The 23,501-nt window shown below is 44.6% G+C and overlaps 2 protein-coding genes across 3 annotated transcripts in view; one reads left to right on the top strand and one right to left on the bottom strand.

Moving 5' to 3' along the window:
• Positions 1-330, bottom strand: part of LOC117432604 (parvalbumin alpha) — a 51,522-nt gene extending 51,192 nt beyond the window's left edge. The window contains exon 1 of the mRNA XM_034054574.3: positions 221-330. The gene's annotated coding sequence lies outside the window, so the exon portion shown is untranslated. The remainder of the gene's footprint in view (positions 1-220) is intronic.
• LOC117432603 (neutrophil cytosol factor 4) overlaps positions 1-22,015 on the top strand; it is a 41,185-nt gene extending 19,170 nt beyond the window's left edge. Inside the window, exons 7-10 of one of the 2 annotated variants that reach the window (XM_034910931.2) lie at positions 228-326; positions 15,402-15,559; positions 18,995-19,060; positions 20,955-22,015. In XM_034910931.2, the coding sequence (XP_034766822.1) occupies positions 228-326; positions 15,402-15,559; positions 18,995-19,060; positions 20,955-21,159 (528 nt within the window). In that variant the 3' untranslated portion in view covers positions 21,160-22,015. The remainder of the gene's footprint in view (positions 1-227; positions 327-15,401; positions 15,560-18,994; positions 19,061-20,954) is intronic. The other variant, XM_059016444.1, reaches the window with a different exon arrangement.
• Positions 22,016-23,501: the final 1,486 nt, after the last annotated feature.

Raw genomic sequence — 23,501 nt, 5'->3', positions numbered from 1 at the left:
ATCCTGAACAGTGTTTGGTCCCAGTGGTTTAGCTTTCTGTATTAGCATTCAGCTGCAGTCTTTCTCTCTCTCTCTTTCTCTCTCTCCCTCGCTCTCTCTGCTTTTTTGCTGTAGTATCCCGGCACAGCCTGCTAGTAACGTAGCCTGAGTTAGCGGCTCTATGAATGAGAAGCTCCTCACCCTCGGACTCTCTCCCTGTGTGTGTGTGTGTGTGTCTTACCTTGCAGGCGCTCTTCGATTTCAACGGGACGGGGAAGCTGGAGCTGAGTTTTCGGGCTGGAGATGTGATCTTCCTGCTGCAGAGAGTGAATGCAGACTGGCTGGAGGTGAGCTGAAGGGGAGAGAGGGAGAGGAGGAGGAGGAGGAGGAGGAGGAGGGGGCAATGGAAAAGGGAGGGAGAGAGCGAGAAGGATGGGGAGAGGGAAATAAAGAGCAGAGGAGGGGGAGTCAAGGAAAGAAGGGGAGGGCAAGAGTGATGTGAGAGGAGGGGGGAGTAAATAAGTAGGAGGAAGGAACAAAGGAGAGAGAGATAGGACGGGGTAGTGATGGAGGAAAGGGTGGAAAAGAGTGAGGAGAAGGGAAGGGGGGAATGGGTGGAGTAAACAGCCTCCCTCTGTGCTGGTGGAGCAGAGAAAAAGAAAGGGAGGCTCAAACTCTCTGAACAGCCTCCCTCTGCTCTATGCTGCTGGAACAGAGAGAGAATGGGAGGCTCTTGTACTCTCTGAACTGCCTCCCTCTGGGCTGGTGGAGTAAAGAGAGAGAAAGGGAGGCTCTTATACTCTCTGAGCAGCCTCCCTGTGCTGGTGAAGCAGAGGTGAAAGGGAGGCTCTTATATTCAAGTTAAATTCAGGGTTGTATTGCTTGAGAAAACAAGTAGCTAGTAGATCAGGCCCATAAAAACAGTCGTGGAAAATGACTTCATATCCACAGTGATCAGGAGAGGGGGTAATGAAGATATGAAAATATAGAAACATTATTATTTTTTTTATTTTTTTTTATTAGCAGTAGCCTTTCATGAAGTAAGTCAAGTACATTAATGTATTCTGCTGAGTCAGCTGTATGCAGCTTTTTCCCCCAAAGTATTTTAGGCAACGGGTGTGAACAAAAAATACGGAAATTGGATCAGAGTAACCTTTTAGCACCTTTTTGCAGAGGTAACATTCTGGACAAGAGCCACACAACTGCGCCCGCAGCGTGTCCGAGCGATGCATAAATTAGATGAGCGAAGCAGAGGCAGCTGCTTACTGATGACAGGGCTCAGTGCCATTGCCCATTCTGGTTTAGCAGACTTAAAAACAGCCCTCTCAAATGCACTGTCTTACTGCTATCAGCACAACCCCCCTCCAAAAGGAACCAAGGCTTTACAATCCATCCTCTTGTCTCTTATTAGTGCTGGTAACATTATCGTTGACCCCCCCTTTAAAGGTTCTAACTAACACTTTATGTCTTTAATATCTTTATTTTTATATAGTGCCTTTCGTAGTGGACCACCATCACAAAGCGCTTTACAGAGGAAGGCTGTGAACTGTGCATTATATGCAGAGTCACTTAAAATAGGACATTGATTTAACATCTCATCCGCAGGATGGAGCACAAAGAAGTTAAGTGACTTGCTCAAGGTCATACAGTGAGTGAGTCAGCGGCAGAGGTGGGATTTGAACCGGTAACCTTTTTGTTTCAAGCCCTGGACTTTAATCACTGGACCATACTGCCTTATAAATACGTCTCTTAAAACTAGCAACATCACCACTGCCCCCCCCCCCCCCCCCAATCTCGATGCACCATGATGCTGGTGAGCACTCCAGTAAAAGTGGAGGGATGCCAAATATATTGTTAAACAGTGTGCAACTCAGTGCAATGGAGGTGTATTTAAAATAAACATTAACAATTCGCTAACCAAGACCATCCAATATCCATTGTCTAGAAAAATTGGGTGGTCTTCATTTTTCACCCCCAATAACAACTGTTTTCCAGCAGTCGTGACGGCCAAGAGACAGCGAGTTCTGAACCTGTCAGGCTGTAAGTCAGCATTTCTTGATGTGGTATGAGTCTTCTGTCCCAATACTTGTTGGAGAGGAGTGCAGCTTTTAGAACTTGTTACCCCCCTGGTGGTACAACATTGTAACAGCATCGTTACATTTTCTTTTTCAGAGAATTTCCACTTTAAAGTGATTGTAGCTGACAAGTGAATTATGTACACTGTCCAGCCATGCACACCCATTCACTATATAGATCTTGAATGTGTCGTTTTAAAAAAAAAAAGTGTATTTTCATGAATGACATGAATCTACACTAGACTTAAAGCAATCTCTGATTAGTTCTTAGTTCATTTAGTTTGTCTTTTTTATTTTTTTTATTAAGTCTTTGTTAAGGAGTTTAGGAGTGGCTCTTTAGTTCTAGTTGCCTATTAATACACGTAACATAGGCCAGATCAGCCAAAGTGTCTTTGAAAAACTAAGAGCCAGCACCACCTAGTGATTCCTAATCTACATTAATGATTTAGATTCTGGTATAGTAAGCAAACTTGTTAGATTTGCAGACGACACAAAAATAGGAGGAGTGGCAAACACTGTTGCAGCAGCAAAGGTCATTCAAAATGATCTAGACAGCATTCAGAACTGGGCAGACACATGGCAAATGAAATTTAATAGAGAAAAGTGTAAAGTATTGCACGCAGGCAATAAAAATGTGCATTATAAATATCATATGGGAGATACTGAAATTGAAGATGGGAACTAAGAAAAAGACCTAGGAGTTTATGTTGACTCAGAAATGTCTTCATCTAGACATCTGTGGGGAAGCTATAAAAAAGGCCAACAAGATGCTTGGATATATTGTGAGAAGTGTTGAATTTAAATCAAGGGAAGTAAGTAAACTTTACAATGCATTAGTAAGACCTCACCTAGAATATTGTGTTCAGTTTTGGTCACCTCGTTACAAAAAAGATATTGCTGCTCTAGAAAATGCAGCTGCACAGTGCAAAGAAGAGCAACCAGAATTATCCCGGGTTTAAAAGGCATGTCGTATGCAGACAGGCTAAAAGAATTGAATCTATTCAGTCTTGAACAAAGAAGACTATGCGGCGATCTGATTCAAACATTCAAAATCCTAAAAGGTATAGACAATGTCGACCCAGGGGACTTTTTTGACCTGAAAAAAGAAACAAGGACCTGGGGTCACAAATGGAGATTAGATAAAGGGGCATTCAAAACAGAAAATAGGAGGCACTTTTTTACACAGAGAATTGTGAGGGTCTGGAACCAACTCTGCAGTAATGTTGTTGAAGCCGACACCCTGGGATCCTTCAAGAAGCTGCTTGATGAGATTCTGGGATCAATAAGCTACTAACAACCAAACGAGCAAGATGGGCTGAATGGCCTCCTCTCGTTTGTAAACTTTCTTATGTTCTTATGTTCTTATGTTCTTATCTGCCACTATGGATTAAGTTTCATTTTGTGCTGCTTGGAATACTGGACTAGATGGCGATGGTGCTTAAGAACACGAGAACATAAGGAAGTTTACAAACGAGAGGAGGCCATTCGGCCCATCTTGCTCGTTTAGTTGTTAGTATCTTATTGATCCCAGAATCTCATCAAGCAGCTTCTTGATGAGATAATAATATAACAATAAGCCTTCACACTTTATTTAGTAACTTACAGTATGGGCCAACAGTACAGGATTAAAGTGAGTCACCACAAAAAAATAAATAAATAAATAAATAAATAAACAATTAAATAAAATAAAAAGAAAACTGTAAATTTAAAACAAAATCGATACTGCTGTTTACAGTAGGTATCTGAATAATTTTTTGGTGCTGTTGAAGACTTCTGACACAGAACCTCTGACCAAAAAAAGACATTTTTATATTTCATATTTCATGTGAAACTCATTTTACTAGAATTAGGTCCTGTTGTGAAACTGCCTTTTAACACAGAAAGGAAATGGCTTGCAGCTTGTTTACTGTCAAAAGAGCCTCTGTGGTCTTTGATGGAATCTTCCAAGTGAATGTGTCAGTGCTTCTCTGCCTTACACAACAGTGACTATACTGAATTCAGCATCACCACTGAACCACGTACGAAACCACAAAACCACTGCGCTGGAGAAACACTAAAAACAGAGCCCTGATCGGAGGGCATTGTTGTCTGATAATGGTTTTTAATACTTCATTTTTTATTAAAATACACCATAATTCATAAACAATCGAAGAAAAAAAAAATGATACACCTTTTTTTCTTACACAAGTTTAAAAACAGTAAATATGTTACAGTATATTAAAAATAAATACATTTTTATTTTTTTCTGTTCGACTTGGGGTTGTCTTGCGAATGACCTCATCACGATGCAGAAAATTCACTTTATTATTATTATTTATTTCTTAGCAGACGCCCTTATCCAGGGCGACTTACAATTGTTACACAAGATATCACATTATTATTTTTTTACATACAATTACCCATTTATACAGTTGGGTTTTTACTGGAGCAATCTAGGTAAAGTACCTTGCTCAAGGGTACAGCAGCAGTGTCCCCCACTGGGGATTGAACCCACGACCCTCCGGTCAAGAGTCCAGAGCCCTAACCACTACTCCACGCTTTACCCCAAACCGATCTGAAAATGAAGATTCGATACCAGAAGATCTGATGCCCTTCATGTCAAAGTGAGATTACTTTGAATTATCTGAGTTTTCATCCCTTCATCTAAAAGTGAGACGAGTTTGAACTATTCTTGGGGTAGCCCCAAATGTGTCAAACTAGGCTACTTTAGAAATACTTTGCAGGCCTATGCTTTTAAATACAATTATCAAACCATCTGATTTATTTATTTATATATTTGTTTATTAATATTGTACAAAACTGAAGATGATCCTGTATGAGAGAACTATTTTAAGGAATGTACTGTAACCTATTGTATTTATTGTAAGTTCATCCACAACTTTAAACACTCAATTATAAATCTTATGTACAACTATAAAAAAACTACCAAAAAAAAACTGTACAAGTTTTTCTACATATAGACCATGTTTATATAGTTTTCTAAAAGCGAGAGGAGTTGGAATTATTTTTTAAGAAAGTGAATGTAGTAGCCTAATGAATACATTGCAGACCTATGATTTTAAATAAAATGATCAAACCATCCGATTCATTTATTTATTACATTTCAAAAGTACAAAAGTGGATCTTCTTCTTTAGATCGGCTTCAGGTAGAGTGAAATTTCTGCATCGCGATGGGAGCATTCGCAAGACAACCCCAAGCCGAACAAGAAAAGATTTCACTGTTCTAAAAATGGCAATTAACTCTCGTGGGGTCGTATTTTGGATTGGTTAAAACTTCTTCACATGACCACACATAGATCCAACTATGTAGCCATGACAAGGCAATAGATTTTTACAAACTCCCTTAATTGTAAGTCACCCTAGATAAGGGCGTCTACTAAGAAATAAATAAATAAATAAATAATAATAATAATAATAATAATAATAATAATAATAATAATAATAATAATAATGAACATGTTCATTCTCCTCAACAACAAAACAAAATGGTGGACAAACCCGCTTCCAACTTGCCGATGTAAACAAATACAATGCTCAGAAACTCCTCCGAGAATTCTTTGCCACAGTGAGGAAGCCTCATATATTAAACATAATTTAAAGCTATATTTAGCACACATCCTTGCCTCACTTATTTTCGTGACTAATTCATAGAACAAATATGGACTGCAGACCTCAGCTCATAGTGGAAACTAAAGGCCCCCTCGAGGGAAGAGCTATAGTCACCACCAGGGGGCCTTCAGGCATTATAGCCCCCTGTCAGTAACTATACTCTAGTTCTTTCATCAGGGGCTACATTTTCCCACTATGAGCCTCCACTCCAGTCAATATTTATTTAGTTTTACATCACCCTATAGAATTTATAAATGTTGCTTCAAAAGTCACAATAAACTTGCTGAATAATGTTGCGTTAACATATTGAATTACATAGCGCTATGTAGTTTTCCACATACTTCGCAAAAAGCTGTCAAAAATTGAAGAAATTGACATTTCGAAATTTAACATGAAATACTGCACTGCTATAATGGCTTCCGGTAGACTTTTGCGATATCATTCTGTATGTCAAAATCCTAAAATTCTATGTGATGGAAAACATTTGGCCATAGTCTGTTCTATCAAGTGCTCATCAATGCTGCGATCACTTTATGAATCACTTTAACAAGAAAGTCACTGACATTAGAAATCAGATACCTAACTGCGTACCAAATTTAGAAGCTGTGTGGTCCAGCGGTTAAAGAAAAGGGCTTATAACCAGGAGGTCCCCAGTTCAAATCCCACCTCATTGTTTGACCCTGAGCAAGTCACTTAACCTCCTTGTGCTCCGTCTTTCGGGTGAGACGTAATTGTAAGTGACTCTGCAGCTGATGCATAGTTCACACACCCTAGTCTCTGTAAGTCGCCTTGGATAAAGGCGTCTGCTAAATAAACTGATAATAATACAGCACCCAGACACACTTTACAAACTTCAGAGCATTTTTCCTGGCTGTGAGATCTGGTTACTGGACCCTATTCCCACTTCACTTTTTAAATAAGTATTCCTGTGGCGGAGTGTCCCGCCCCTATGTATTATTATTTGTATTTTTGTTTGCGGCGCGGATAAAAGCGCCGCGGCTTTTGTTATTGTTTTTATATTTATAATTTAAAACCCCGTGAGGATGCATGACTGATCAGCTACTGATTATTTAACTAGCTGACAGTCATGCACCCTTACCAAACGCGTGCAGACTGTGGCCGAGGGGTAATAAGATAATTAACAGCTAGTTAACCCCTCGGCCAGAGTATAAGAACCGACAGCTGTCCATGCTGCGGGGTTGGTTGTTGGGGTGCAGAGAGGAGGTACGGGGAGATAGAGAGAAGACAAAAATTAACAATTGCTAAAACGTGCTGGATTAGCCAGCACGACACTTACTTGTTTGTCTGTCTGATTCGTTTGGCCCTCGTGCCCTTTTGTTTTGTTGTTTTGTTAAAATCATTTGTTTATTTGATTTATTAAATACGCTGACTGCCGATGTGTTCAGCTTCACCCGCCCATCCATTGTTTTGGTTTCTGTACTTCCTGGTCCGTGAAGTCACTACACCTCACCACTAGGAGCCGGACCAGGAAAAGGACATTTTGTTTAGTTTTTTTCAAAAAGTGTTTTTTGTGTTTTTTGGGAAAAAAAATAAATAAAAATAATATAAATAAAATGGAAGGCTGGAGCTGGAGAAACAGCTGCGGGGAACTGGAGGACCTCCTCGGTGGTCTGGAGGACCAAGGCTGGTGCCTTGCTTGCGGGGTCTACGGGCACACTGTAGCAATCTGCCCCTTCCAGGATGAGGAGGAGGAACTGGCCCAGGAGAGGAAGGCAGGGAGAAGGAGCAGGAAGAGAAGGGGGAGAGGTAAGCTGCAGCAACAGCAACCGCAGCAACAGCAGGAGGAGATCGGGGAGGATGGCTGGGAGGTTTATATTGTGAACCTCGTGACGGAGTTGTGCCCTGGCTGTGGGGCATATGGGCACACGTTGGCCATATGCCCCACGCAATACGAAGAGGTGGAGCCCGTGCACCCAGCGCCCAGAAGGGGGGAGCCCGTGCATCCAGCGCCCAGAAGGGGGGAGCCCGTGCATCCAGCGCCCAGAAGGGGGGAGCCCGTGCATCCAGCGCCCAGAAGGGGGGAGCCCGTGCATCCAGCGCCCAGAAGGGGGGAGCCCGTGCATCCAGCGCCCAGAAGGGGGGAGCCCGTGCATCCAGCGCCCAGAAGGGGGGAGCCCGTGCATCCAGTGCCCAGAGGGGGGGGGGGGGGGGAAGCCCACAGGTCCAGAACCTAGGCCTCCAGCAGCAGAGGAAGAATACCTGCTGCCTCTGCCTCCGCCACCTCCACCAGCAGAGGGTGAATACCTGCTGGTTCCCTCTCCACTTCCACCAGCAGAGGGTGAATGCCTGCTGGTTCCGCCTCAGCCGCCGTGGGAGGCAGGAGCAGAGCAGCGGGAGCTGCCTCTGCCTCCGCCACCTCCACCGCCAGGAGCAGAGCAGCAGATGCCTCTGCCTTCGCCACCTCCACCAGCAGAGGGTGAATGCCTGCTGGTTCCACCTCAGCCGCCGTGGGAGGATTGCTTGCCCCTCCCACCTCCACCAGCAGAGGGTGAATACCTGCTGGTTCCGCCTCAACCGCCGTGGAAGGGCTGCTTGCCGCTCCCAGCTCCACCAGCAGAGGGTGAATACCTGCTGGTTCCATCTCCACCTCCATCAGCAGAGGGTGAATACCTGCTGGTTCCACATCCACCGTCATGGGAAGGACTGCTCCTGCCCTGCTTCGCACCGCCCAAGGATGCCTGCTTCGAATCGCCTGGGGCTGCCTGTTGCTTCGAATCGCCTGGGGCTGCCTGTTGCTCCGCATCGCCTGGGGCTGCCTGTTGCTCCGCATCGCCTGGGGCTGCCTGTTGCTACACATCACCTTGGTCTGTCGTCGCCTCCCGAGGGTCCGCTGCTGCTGCCGTTGCCTGACGAAGGTCTGCAGCTGCTGCCATCGCATCCCGAGGGTCCTGTTTTGCCTGGGGTCGCTACCAGTCCTGCCATGCGGCAGGAAATACTGTGGCTGGAGCCCCATGAAGGGCAGCTGCTGGCCACGAAGAAGGTGGGGTAGGTCAGAAGACCAGCTTCCCCAGCCTCACTTTCGTGGCAGGAAACACTGTGGCTGGAGCCCCATGAAGGGCAGCTGCCAGCCATGAAGAAGGAGGGGCAGGTCTGGAGACCACCCCCAAAATATTTTGGGCCAGAAGAGCCGGCCTGTGCGTGGTCCACTGGGACGCTACAGTTGCTTGGGTGGGAGGAGGAAATCCCGCCGTGGCCGCCCCCGGAGACACCTTGCTTCCCCTGTTCCTGGGCTGAGACTGCTAGCCGGGACTTTAGGGAATAAGGGGGAGAGGTGGCCAAAAAGACCATGTGTGCTGCGCACAAGGGGGGGCATGTGTGGCGGAGTGTCCCACCCCTATGTATTATTATTTGTATTTTTGTTTGCGGCGCGGATAAAAGCGCCGTGGCTTTTGTTATTGTTTTTATATTTATAATTTAAAACCCTGTGAGGATGCATGACTGATCAGCTACTGATTATTTAACTAGCTGACAGTCATGCATCCTTACCAAACGCGTGCAGACTGTGGCCGAGGGGTAATAAGATAATTAACAGCTAGTTAACCCCTCGGCCAGAGTATAAGAACCGGCAGCTGTCCGTGCTGCGGGGTTGGTTGTTGGGGTGCAGAGAGGAGGTACGGGGAGATAGAGAGAAGACAAAAATTAACAATTGCTAAAACGTGCTGGATTAGCCAGCACGACACTTACTTGTTTGTCTGTCTGATTCGTTTGGCCCTCGTGCCCTTTTGTTTTGTTGTTTTGTTAAAATCATTTGTTTTGTTTATTTGATTTATTAAATACGCTGACTGCCGATGTGTTCAGCTTCACCCGCCCATCCATTGTTTTGGTTTCTGTACTTCCTGGTCCGTCACGTCACTACACCTCACCACTGTGAGCCATCCTGCCACAATTCCCCAAAATAAACACTGCAGGTTTTAATAGTGTTAACAGTTCTCTTTTATCAGGTACTGTTCTAACTCATTCAAGACTGCTGTACTAAAACCTCTGCTCAAGAAGCCCACCTTAGATCCCAGTGTTGTTAACAACTACAGGCCTATTTCCAGTCTCCCATTTCTGTCTAAAGTCTTAGAAAGAGTAGTGGCTGAGCAGCTCAACAGATTTCTGGGAGTTCATAGCATATCTGAGAAATTTCAGTCTGGGTTCAGACCTTGTCATAGCTCTGAGACGCACTTATTCGAGTGGTAAACAATGTGTTGTTATCCCCTGACATGGGCTCACCATCAGTTCTTATATTACTAGATTTAAGTGCTGTGTTCGACACTATTGATCAATCTGTTTTAATTGATCGCTTAAAAAAATATGGTGGGATTGTCAGGTAGTGCCTTGTCTTGGATTCGATCCTATCTCTCAAACAGGCTTCAATTTGTTAAAATTGAGGAGGAGACTTCTTTTTTGTCAGAGGTTTCATGTGGAGCTGTCACAAAGACGGCCGGAGTGGGTGGCGTCAGACCAGAAACAGGAACACAAACGACAGAGAAATGTGGTTTGGTATAAGCTGGGCGCGTGATCGCGCTCAGCATTTAATAAACAGAAAATAAAAGGTTTTAAACACAAAAACAGGGGACACGGCACTACACGCCAAAATAAAAAGACAAACAAAACGGACTACACAGTAAACAGACAGTGCACAGACAGACAAACGAAACACGGTGAGTGAGAGAGTTATTCACTTTTATATTTACGTTATTTCTTATTATTTAATTTCTCCTTCTCCACACTCGTTCTCCACTCACCGAACACCTAACCACGAGTGACTAAACGTGCATCTATTTATACTGTTTGTGCTGGGATTCAATTACTAATTAATTACTCACTTGAATCCCAGCACGTGAATTCATTACGTGAAACCCCGTGTTCACATATTATATTTTAAATGCACGTGCGTGATGTGCAATCCCGTGCCTAAATACAAATATACACTTTTTAAATACACGTGAAACACAGACCCGTTTATATCCCGTGTACCAATGACTATACACCAACATTTACACACGCAACATACAACACATAACACACAATTGCACACAGGGGCGGGGCACATTGCCACATATACCCCCCATTGTGCGCAGCACACATGGCCTCAACGGCCACCTCCCCCCTTAAAAACCCAGCAGTCCAGGACAAAGTCTTGGGCTGGGAAGGGAGGCTTCAGTGGGCCCATGGCTGGCCATGCTGTCAGCACCCCTGCCGGTAGTGGCACGGCTGACAGCCTGTTGGTCCCGTCCTGCAGCGAAAAAGCTGCGGGGGCAGGTGGTCCCCCGACCTCCCCCTTCTTCGTAGCCGGCAGCTCCCTCCTGTGGGGCTCCGGCCACAAGAACTCCTGCAGCGAAACTGCTGCTGGGGAAAGTGGTCTCCAGACCTCGTCCCCCTTCTTTGTAGCCGGTAGCTCCCTTTGGTGGGGCTCCGACCACAGTACTGCCGGCAGCGAAGAAGCTGCAGTGGGAGCAGGTCTCCGGACCTCCCCCACGATCTCCGGCAGCGAAACTGCTGCAGTGGGAGCAGGTCTCCTGACCTCCCCCACGATCTCCGGCAGCGAAACTGCTGCTGGGGTTGGTGGTCTCCAGACCTCCTCCCCCTTCTTCGTGGCCGGCAGCTCCCCTTTCTGGGGCTCCGGCCACCGTACTCCCTGCGGAGGTACGGGCAGCAGAGGCAGCTCTTGCTCCTCTGCTCCGGGCGGTGGCGGAGGCAGAGGCAGCTCCAGCTCCTCTGCTCCTGGCGGTGGTGGAGGCAGAGGTAGCTCCAGCTCCTCTGCTCCTGGCGGTGGTGGAGGCAGAGGCAGCTCCAGCTCTTCTGCTCCTGGCGGTGGTGGAGGCAGAGGCAGCTCCAGCTCCTCTGCTCCTGGCGGTGGTGGAACCAGCAGGTATTCACCCTCTGCTGTTGGAGGTGGGAGGGGCCAGCAGTCCTCCCACTGCGGTGGAGGTGGAACCAGCAGGTATTCACCCTCTGCTGGTGGAGGTGGGAGGGGCAAGCAGTCCTCCCACTGCGGTGGAGGTGGAACCAGCAGGCATTCACCCTCTGCTGGTGGAGGTGGGACCAGCAGGTATTCACCCTCTGCTGGCAGCTTGGGTCCTAGGGCTGTGGAAGCCCCGACTTCCCTCTCTTCGGGCTGTGGACGCACCGACTCCTCCCTTTTGGGCTGTGGACGCCCCGACTCCTCCCTGTTGGGCTGTGGACGCACCGACTCCTCCCTGTTGGGCTGTGGACGCACCGACTCCTCCCTGTTGGGCTGTGGACGCACCGACTCCTCCCTTTTGGGCTGTGGACGTTGGGGCTCCCCCCACTCAGGCGTAGGACGTTCGGGCTCCTCCCACTCAGGCGTAGGACGTTCGGGCTCCTCCCACTCAGGCGTAGGACGTTCGGGCTCCTCCCACTCAGGCGTAGGACGTTCGGGCTCCTCCCGCTTGGGCTGTGGACGCTCAGGCTCCTCCCGCTTGGGCTGTGGAGGCAAAACCAGCAGGCATTCTTCCTCTGCTGGTGGAGACGGGGACAGCAGGCATTCTTCCTCTGCTGGTGGACCTGCTACCTGGGCTGCTGTTCCACTTATAACTGCTTCCAGGTAGCTGAGGACCAACCCCACACCTTCCTCCCAGGTGCTTACGGTCTGTTCCCTCGCATAAGCCTCCCATCGTTCCCTATCCATAAACTCCAGGAACTGGACGACTACTGGGATAGACTGGGCCTCCAGCCCAGCATTTTCCAGCATCCAGTCCCGCATTTTGATGGCGTTTTCTGCCATTTTTTTTTTTTTCTTTTTTAAATCCAAACTGCGGTTCCTGCTCTGGCCTGAGTCCTGGAGGCGCTGTCGATCCCACGCAGGACACCACGTGTCACAAAGACGGCCGGAGTGGGTGGCGTCAGACCAGAAGCAGGAAGGAATACAGAGAGACTTGGGGTTTTGGTGGAGCTGAGCGAATGGTTTCGCTCAGCATTTAATAAAACAGCACAGAAAATAAAAGGTTTGAACAGACAAAAACACGGGACACGGCACTACACGCCAAAATAAAAAGACAAACAAAACGGACTACACAGTAAACAGACAGTGCACAGACAGACAAACGAAACACGGTGAGTGAGAGAGTTATTCACTTTTATATTTACGTTATTTCTTATTATTTAATTTCTCCTGCTCCACACTCGTTCTCCACTCACCGAACACCTAACCACGAGTGACTAAACGTGCATCTATTTATACTGTTTGTGCTGGGATTCAATTACTAATTAATTACTCACTTGAATCCCAGCACGTGAATTCATTACGTGAAACCCCGTGTTCACATATTATATTTTAAATGCACGTGCGTGATGTGCAATCCCGTGCCTAAATACAAATATACACTTTTTAAATACACGTGAAACACAGACCCGTTTATATCCCGTGTGCCAATGACTATACACCAACATTTACACACGCAACATACAACACATAACACACAATTGCACACAGGGGCGGGGCACATTGCCACAGGAGCCCACAGGGCTCGATTTTTGGCCCAATGTGTTTTTTTTATATGCTACCTTTGGACAATATTATTTGTAGACATGGAGTTCATTTTCATTGTTACGCTGACGATACCCAGTTATATCTAGCTCTCAAACAGGGTGACACCTCTGCGCCAATTATTTTAAATGCCTGTCTTGCTGACATCATACATTTGGATGTTTAAAAACTTTTTAACGTTAAACTCAGATAAAACAGAGGTGATGATTCTGGGATCTCAGAAACGGTTTCTCTCCTGAATTTAGAGTGGAAATGAGAAACTTCGGAGTGATCTTTGACCCAGAGCTTTCTTTTGAACACACATTATAAATGTTACCAAAATCTCTTAATTTCATCTAAGAAATATCACCAAATGGTGTTCATCACCTGCAACATTAAGGCACATTTTGACAGGATGTAAGGTGGCTCTTAGCCAAGGACGGTTTACTTGGCACCATGACCAGGTGCTGCGATGTTTGGCCTTAGCACTGGAAGACAAGCGTAACATGACCAATAAGTTGCCACCTGTTCCATCAAAACATTACACACAAAAGACAACATTGCTCCGCCCAGGAGAGCAACCACCAAGAAAAGGTGTTGAAACCAATCCTCGCCCAGGACAACTGGAATCTGCTAGAGACTGGAAAATGCTGGTAGATCTTGGTCAACGGCTTATTTTTCCACCTGAGATTGCCACCACTAACCTTCGACCAGATATTGTCTTGTGGTCTGGATCAGCACGCCTTGTTCACCTGGTAGAGTTAACAGTGCCATGGGAGGAAGCTGTAGATGAGGCGTATGAGAGGAAGAAACTGCGGTATGCTCAACTAGCCACTGAAGCGGAACAGCGAGGATGGAGAGTCCGGGTTTACCCAGTGGAGGTGGATTGTTTCTCAGAGACGTCGGATTCAGTGGCCAAGAGTTGCGTCGCACAGTGAAGAACTTATCTGAAGCAGCAGAGAGGAGCAGCAACTGGCTGTGGTTGAGACGGAAAGATTCTGGCTGGGGATCTCAAGCACAATAGAAAGAAAGGAACGCTGATGTACAGGTAAGTAACCTGGGCTGAGTTGAGTGGGGGACGGAGGGGGGTGATGCTGGGACGCCAGAATCACCGTCGAGCCCTCTTGAGGTGTCGTGGGCTAGTCGACGAAACACCGAGGATGGAAGGTGCCCACTTGAAAACCCCAGAGATGTACCCTAATTAGCTCAATCCAGATGGTTGTCATGCTGATGCGCTGGGGAGGCCGCACTGTGGTTGATCCCCGGAGCCAGCATCGCAGCCGTTGTGTGTGCTGATGCGCCAGGGAGGCAAAATAAGCTGATCCCTGGAGCCAGCATTACACTTCAGCCATTAACACCAGACAGAAGGATATCTACATCATCATATGGAAGGAAACATAAATGGATGGAGACACATATGGATCACATTAGTTTACTGTAAAGCTACGTCTTAGTTGGTGTTTATCTTGGCGAGAGCCGAGTTCAAATCAGCATGAAGTTTTAACATCTACTCTCGTGTAATGGAAATCATTTTTTTAAAGTATTCTTTCCCAACCAGATGCAAGATTACTGTAATGCCCTACGCTGGTACTCGTAGTCATATTATTTCTCGTCTGCACAAAATACTGCTGCTAGAGTTTTAACAGGGACTAAGAGACACCTTCACCTCCTCCACTTCCTGCTCCTCCACCACCTCCTCCTCCACCTCAACCTCCTTCACCACCTCTACCACCTCCACCTCACCTCCTGCAGTCTCTGATTGGTGGAGGAAAAAGGGTTCCAATCTTTGTTTTTTATGATTGCTTATATTTGATAATAAAGTCATTTCTCATTAATATGAATTTCAAGGGACCAGCAAACAAATGTGTATTATCAGGAGTCTAAATGCATACTGTCAGTTTTTATTGCAGTTACAGCAACACTGAAATAAGTTTTCAATTACAGAACAAAGAAAGTATTATACATTTTAAAGTATTGTGCATTTTTTTGAAAATACAGTTGGGAGTGAGCGTTTGAAAATGAACTGCATTTGCAATCTGCATGTCCCATTCTAATCAAGGGCAATTTTAAACCACTAAAGACGTCCTCAATATCAGGTTTTGAGCAAATCGGAAATGCTGACGACTTGCATCCACAGTTTGCTGTTCATAGTCATGTAGAAATTTTGTAGTATCAGGAAATTGGTCCCAAGTTCGTTTCAAGGAGACTTTACTGTATTGTGTGTGCTTCTCCTTCCCCCCCAGGGCACTGTGAGGGATGCCGTCGGGATTTTCCCCCAGACCTTTGTGAAGGTGATCAAGCAGCTGCCGGAGAAGGACTCAGACTCGGAGGAGAGTGAGGGAGGGAAACAGCTGAACTGCCTGCGCTGCTACTACTATGACGCAGGGACCCCACAGAGCAGGTGAGACAGCGAGTATGTACTACCATGACGCAGGGACCCCACAGAGCAGGTGAGACAGCGAGTATGTACTACCATGACACAGGGACCCCACAGAGCAGGTGAGACAGCGAGTATGTACTACCATGACACAGGGACCCCACAGAGCAGGTGAGACAGCGAGTATGTACTACCATGACACAGGGACCCCACAGAGCAGGTGAGACAGCGAGTATGTACTACCATGACACAGGGACCCCACAGAGCAGGTGAGACAGCGAGTATGTACTACCATGACACAGGGACCCCACAGAGCAGGTGAGACAGCGAGTATGTACTACCATGACACAGGGACCCCACAGAGCAGGTGAGACAGCGAGTATTTACTACCATGACGCAGGGACCCCACAGAGCAGGTGAGACAGCGAGTATGTACTACCATGACACAGGGACCCCACAGAGCAGGTGAGACAGCGAGTATGTACTACCATGACACAGGGACCCCACAGAGCAGGTGAGACAGCGAGTATTTACTACCATGACACAGGGACCCCACAGAGCAGGTGAGACAGCGAGTATGTACTACCATGACACAGGGACCCCACAGAGCAGGTGAGACAGCGAGTATTTACTACCATGACACAGGGACCCCACAGAGCAGGTGAGACAGCGAGTATGTACTACCATGACGCAGGGACCCCACAGAGCAGGTGAGACAGCGAGTATGTACTTCCATGACACAGGGACCCCACAGAGCAGGTGAGACAGCGAGTATGTACTACCATGACACAGGGACCCCACAGAGCAGGTGAGACAGCGAGTATGTACTACCATGACACAGGGACCCCACAGAGCAGGTGAGACAGCGAGTATGTACTACCATGACACAGGGACCCCACAGAGCAGGTGAGACAGCGAGTATGTACTACCATGACACAGGGACCCCACAGAGCAGGTGAGACAGCGAGTATGTACTACCATGACACAGGGACCCCACAGAGCAGGTTAGACAGTCATTTGTTTTACGAGTTTTGTAAAGTTTCATTTTCTAAGTTAATCTGTCATGTGTCTCTTATTGTATAAGCGATTCCATATCGTGCAGTTTGGGTGACAGAACTACAACTACTCCTACTACTACTGCTGCTGCTGCTGCTACTACTACTACTGCTACTACTCCCCGTCGTATTACTACGACTACTACTACTACTACTAATAATAATAATAATAATAATAATAATAATAATAATAATAATAATAATAATAATAATACTACATTTATAAATCACGTTCCATTGAGAACAATATCATCTCTTCGCAATATCATGCATAATTTATATTCAAAAACATTCTAGATCAACAATCTTTTTATTTATTTTTATCTAACCAGGTGCCTCGTTTACAAGGGGATCCTGGAAAACAATAAAAAGACAATTGCAAAGTACAAACAGCACAAGAATAAATAAGAATGAGGACTGAAGGAGAAGCATTGGCAGGAAGTTCTAATTAATTCACAAATAGGATCTTTAAAACCAGAGAGAGAAAGATGATCAATTTCCATCTTCACACTATGATGGAAACAGCTCCACATCTTCGGAACAGCCAGATTAACAGAATCCTGAGCGCGTGAACTGTAGCCAATGCCAGTCTTTTTTACCAGAGCACTTAGGGAAGTACCAAACACCTTAAACACAAAACAATACCAATGAAAAAGCCTCAAGAACAAATCTCCCACAGCAAATCTCATTTATGTTCAGACTGCTTGCAAGCAAACTGGTAGCAGTCACTAACTTTAGTGTTTAAACTTATAAGAATATTTTGTTTAAAATGATAATAAAACAGATCTAATCTTCCCTAGGTTTTCAGATAATGTTTCATTTAGAAGTCGTGATGTATAATGACGCGTGTGGGAGGTCTCTTGAACCTGTTTGTGATCAAAGCCACTTGTTTGCTTGGCAGGTTGTGTCACAAGCAGGATGCTCCAGACGGCTCTCTCATAGCCATCAGCTCACCTAGTAGAAGTGGTCAGTAGTCTTCGTTGTGCGAGTAGCAGGTGTATTAATGTCCATTCCGGAGAATTTCTTCTTCTGCACCTAATGTAATGAGAGTAAAACTCACCCCTGACGGACATCAATCAGCATAATCTAGCAGCCAGACATTTCATTGAGCGAGAAAACTGTGCCATCAGCACATTTTAGCAGCTCTATTAATGAAATGAATGGGCTGGTGCTAATTTATTCTGGAAGCACTGTGACAGGACTGCATGAATGAAATCTCTTTCGCTGAAATCCCTTTGCACTCCCTGACTATAACACTGCTGCTGATCTGCCCTTACAGGGACTAGAGGAGCAATGAGCAATTCATTCCTCGATTCGGACAGGCTATAATCAATAGTAGTTGATGCATTGAGAGCAATCTTGGTATTCAAAAGCAAAAAGCAAACAAATGTGTAGGCGCTTCACACACACCTTGAGATACAGTTGAGAAGGTGCATGTTATTATGCATAGGGCCATAGTTTCAAAGCATTTCTGTAATGGGCAGTGTTGTGTGATACACTGCCGTTACAAATTCTGTCCCCTGAGATGAGATGAGATGAGGTTAGAGGCTCTGAAACCATGAATGCAGCCCTCTTTGGCATTGTGGTTAAGACATGGTCCGCACGGTTTCCGGTTCATGCCCAGCCTGCGCCATGTTACATTTACTTCAGTCTTTTTTTTTTTTTTTAAAGATTCGATATAAATGCATGTGCTAGCTATATAATATATAGGAGAGCGCTCAATAATGAATTAAATCCATTGTAGCTGCCCTATACTTGTGCTACCATTAACTTACCATCCTAGTGCCACTGTGCCTATCTGCCATTGAAGATCATTTAGGGTATAGTTAGCACAATGTGGTCCCATTCTACCAGCCTCACCCCATTGTAGCTGCCCTATACTTGTGTTACCATTGCCCCTCAGTGTAATACAGAGCCACTGCAGTGCCGCTGCCTGTCTGTCTGCCATTGAAGATCATTTAGGGTAGAGTTAGCACACTGTGATCCCATTCTACCAGCCTCACCCCATTGTAGCTGCCCTATACTTGTGCTACCATTGCCCCCCTCAGTGTAATACAGAACCACTGCAGTGCCGCTGTCTGTCTGTCTGCCATTGAAGATCATTGAGGGTATAGTTAGCACACTGTGGTCCCATTCTACCAGCCTCACCCCATTGTAGCTGCCCTATACTTGTGCTACCATTGCCCCGAACCATTGCAGTGCCGCTGTCTGTCTGTCTGCCATTGAATATTATTTGGGAATGTCTGCTAGTATAGAATGTTACTTATTTTGTTCTTAGTTTTATGCTTCAATACCTTTTTTATTTTGGGTAACTTGGAAAGCCTAAATCTCAGTGTAACCCCCGTGTATGACAGAATCCCTCAGAAGTGCGTGTATTTGAATGGTGTGCTGCTTTGCTTTGCAGAGATATCTGTGTGGAAGAAGAGCTGTCGATCCAGCCCTCCTACAACGACCTGCTGACTCGAATGAGGTACCAACACACACACACAGCTTTCACTGTAAAATGTCTCACAACAGTTATCCACGGCACATCTGCAAGGCCGAGTTTTCTTCCCCCTTTCTTCATTCTATATCAGTGTGGAACTATAATAATACACTTCATGTGAAAATAAATAGGCACATTTTACAGTAGGTTTTCAATTGACACATTTTAAAAGATGATATGCAGTGAGGCTACAGTACAGTTCTATGTTAACTCAATGCTTTATTCATTTGAAAAATAATTGATTTGTTTATCACGTTGAAAATATTCATCAGCGGGTTCTGTTCATATCAGTAACAAGTTAGTACACCTCTTCAGTCTAAAAAAATCACTGGACTACCTTGTTTTACAATCCTCTAGGGGGCAGATGACTGATACACTGTGTTTACTGCAATTGAGAACATCTTAAAACCTAACCTGCAGTCTATCTGGAAGAGCTCGATTCATTGGAATTGAAACTACCCTGCAGTCTGCCATTAGTACTGTCTTCTGTTCTGACCACAGGATCAGCCCCAGTTATGACGCTGCTCATAGTTCATTGCAATTGATCATGTTTATCTGCAGGGTCGGCTGCAGACTCAGTTCTGTGACTCTGAAGGGCTCAGGAAGAGTTTTACAGAGCTCACTGCGCTTCTCAGGAAGTCTTTAAAAAGATCTAGAGGTTGGCACCTCCCCCCACAAAAAACAAAACATAACAAGCTGCTGTATGTCTGTGAGAATTCAATAGAAATGCAACAGGAGTGTGGTCGATTCTTGCAGCTATTACTGGAAATACAAGCTTCCTTTTTGACACCCAGCAGTGCAATGCATGTATACAGTATGATGTGAAGGCCGAAAAACATCAGCACTGTTGTGGACATTTTCCCTTTACAGTTTATCCAAATCCCGACCCATTTAAAATGTAATTTAGAAACAGCATCTCGGTGGAAAAGAAGTGCAAAATCATGTCAGGGTCCGAAAAGAAATCAGGGGCAGCTCGGATTGGCAGCCAAATGAACATGGAAACGCAGTATCAGGGCCAGCAGGGTTTTCAGCCCGGGTTGAGTGGGTTAGGATTGCAGCCTTTTATTCAAGGGGATCATCTTTAATTAGCTGATTGGATAATTGTCCAGCCAGTCTGTACAGGGATCTTATTAAGCTGGGGAGCAGTCTATCTCCAGCAGAAATAGGCTCAATATAATATCATAAATCTGTTTTGCACTTTCGTTAGCTACAGAGGTCTCAAAGTGCAGTTTTGAAGTTAAAGAAAACATGTATTTTAATTTTGAAACATCTGGCACTACACTAGGCTAAAGAACGTTTCCTGTTCCCATGTGTTATTCTCAGTAAATCTGTTAAACTTGCACAAGGGTCATGTCACCTCGGCAGGGTCATGTCCCTCGCTGAAAGCATGTCAGTCGCTTGCCATGTTTATTAACATGCCATGTTTATTAACATGCTTTACCACACCTCTCTGTGCTTTACAATGCTTCCCTATGCTTTACCAGCCCTCTCTGTGCTTTACAATGCTTCCCTATGCTTTACCAGACCTCTCTGTGCTTTACAATTCTTCCACATGCCTTACCATAATTCTCTGTGCTTTACAATGCTTCCCTATGCTTTACCAGACCTCTCTGTGCTTTACAATGTTTCCCTATGCTTTAGCTTTCACTGTGCTTTATTACACTTTGCGAAACTTTTTATAAGGGAAACTGTTGAAGGTATGGGCATACCCTCCAGGTGACCAAGGAAATTAAAGAATCTCTGAAAGCATGACTTGCAAACAGAGATTTCTTTACCTAGTGTAGTACCAGACATCATGTTTGCACAACAGGTAAGATGTAGGGTATTATTGTGTTATCTACAATGTCCCTCACCACTCACCAGCATGTTTACCCTGTAGGGAGCTGTTTCACAATGAAGACCTTGCTTTGAACTATCGGGACCCGGAAGGGGACATGATTCGAATTCTGGACGACCAGGATGTAGAACTCATGGTGTCGGAGTGCAAAAGTCAAAGTGCAGCAGACAGGCCGGCCAACCAGTTTCCATGGGAACTCCACGTGACCCGAATCGACGACCTTTCTGTTTACAACACAGAACCGTGAAGCATTTATCACAGCAAGTTTTGGAAACCAGACACAATATAGGACTTTTCTATGACTCTACATTGAGATTAAATGTAATCCATCATTTTGTTTTTAACCAAAAAACTAATGTTTTGTCCAGTGCCTTCTTTAGTGTATTGAAGAAGCACCCTAGCCCAAAACATGCATCTGCTTGACTGATTATTTAAGTTGTGGAATATTTTTTTTCATTTACTGCAAAAAGCTGCTGATAAGTGCAAAAATTAAGAATTCTCGCTAACACGTATGTGATTCCCCTAGTAAAAGCATAGCAAAGTGTATCAAGCACAGTGAAAGCATGGTAAAGCACAGAGGTATGGTAAAGCATGTTAAAAACAAGCCATGCTAAACTAACCCTTATTAAAGTTTTCCCTAGTCAAAGCATAGCAAAGTGTAATAAAGCACAGTGAAAGCATAGGTGAGCATTGTAAAGACCAGCGAGGTATGGTAAAGCATGTTAAAAAAAAACATGGCAAAGTGCAGTACAGTAAATGCACAGTTTAACCATGGGAAAAGCATGGAAAAACTAAAATTACTGCAAAAATACTGTGGTAAACTTTTATAAGGGTAATACTGCATCTCAATAGATGATTTGTTATGAATTTTACTGTCAGTTAAATTAAATAAATAACTAGTACCACAAAAATAAAATGGAACTATTATAATATTTACATTAAAAATATGTATTGAATGAACAGTGAGAAGTAATAATGTATTTTAATACTGGAAAAATCTGCATGCAAATTTTAAATTTTCCAAACAATACAAATCTGATGTGTTTTTGTTTTTTGTTTGTTTTTTTTACTAACTTGTCTGGTAATAAAATGTAAATTATTAACATTTGTCTTACTTTTTTTTTTTTTTTGCTAAAGGACTACCACGGAATTGTGCAAGCCCCAGACTTTGAGAATTTCTGTGTAAGGCTTCCGAATCTGATTGCTGTGGAATATAATCACTGGCAGTCAGAGCAGATGTCAGAATCTGATTGTTTGCTCTGTTGTAGATTTCTGCAGGGTTTTGTGTGTGCGCATGACCCTGTTCGCTGCGTTTGTTAGTACAGTCAAACCCGCTTATTATCATCACATTGAACTGTCCTGACCATACATGATTATAATGTGAGTCAGAGGAAGCAAGCTCCTGATAATATCATGTTGGTTAATATCACACTCTGCTTAATATTAGGGAAATGTAACAGTCATACAATTGACTTCCACCCCACTTAGTAGCACTTCAAAATACCTGCATCAGCTAAACTGTATTTTGACACATTCTGTATAGACTCTACTTGTGGTCACATGACCACCCAGCTTGACTTGTTGAGGGCAGGAGTGTGTGTTCAGTGTTTCTTTGAGCATTGCTTGTTAAAATGAAAAAGTCTAAAAGATTTAAACATAGCCACAAAGGCTGCAATAATTGCTATATCCGAGAACGGAGAGACTCTTGCTTACAAATTGTTTTTGCACCTCAAAGATTCTTAAACACAGGAATTATATTTTGAGAGCCTATCACAGCTGTCAAGTAACTTGTACTGCTAAAAGTGCTTACAGGAAAGTACGAGGACTCAGAAGAGAACTTCAGCTGGTTTCAGTGTGTACGCGGTCGGTTGGTTTGTTAGGTTATTGATGAAGTTCTGATAATCTTAACTCTGCTTATTGTCACAACGTAGGTTGAGTCCCTTTCAAGTGTGATATGAAACAGGTTTGACTGCACTTCAATATACTATCAAAAGTATCACTGGACATGCACACTAGTAATTAGATTCAAGAAGTATGTTTTGATTGCTGAAACGTATACTTACTGACAGATAGGGGAGAGACTCCTGCACCTGTCAAAGTAATTGTAGCTAACAAAATAGTTAAATTTTCTCCACCAAGCACATCCATACATTATGTACTATAGGTCTCAAATGTGGAGTTTTGAAAGAAACACATGTTTTAGCAAAAATAATAATTATTATTTATTTCTTAGCAGACACCCTTATACAGGGCAACTTACAATTGTTACAAGATATCACATTTTTTTTACATACAATTACATTATTTTTATATACATTATTTTTACATACAATTACCCATTTATACAGTTGCGTTTTTACTGAAGCAATCTAGGTAAAGTACCTTGCTCAGGGATACAGCAACAATGTCCCCCATCTGGGATTGAACCCACAACCCTCTGGTCAAGAGTCCAGAGCCCTAACCACTACTCCACACTGCTGCCCCAACTGAAATAGGTTAAAGAAATGTAAGTCATTATTTTAGACTGGCTTGTACTTCCTGTGTCACCCCTTCACTGGCTTCTTTCCAGTAACCAATGGGCTGATTCCC

The sequence above is a fragment of the Acipenser ruthenus genome, chromosome 53 (assembly GCF_902713425.1).
Source record: "Acipenser ruthenus chromosome 53, fAciRut3.2 maternal haplotype, whole genome shotgun sequence".
Lineage (NCBI taxonomy): Eukaryota > Metazoa > Chordata > Actinopteri > Acipenseriformes > Acipenseridae > Acipenser > Acipenser ruthenus.
This window is presented reverse-complemented; position numbering and strand designations above follow the sequence as displayed.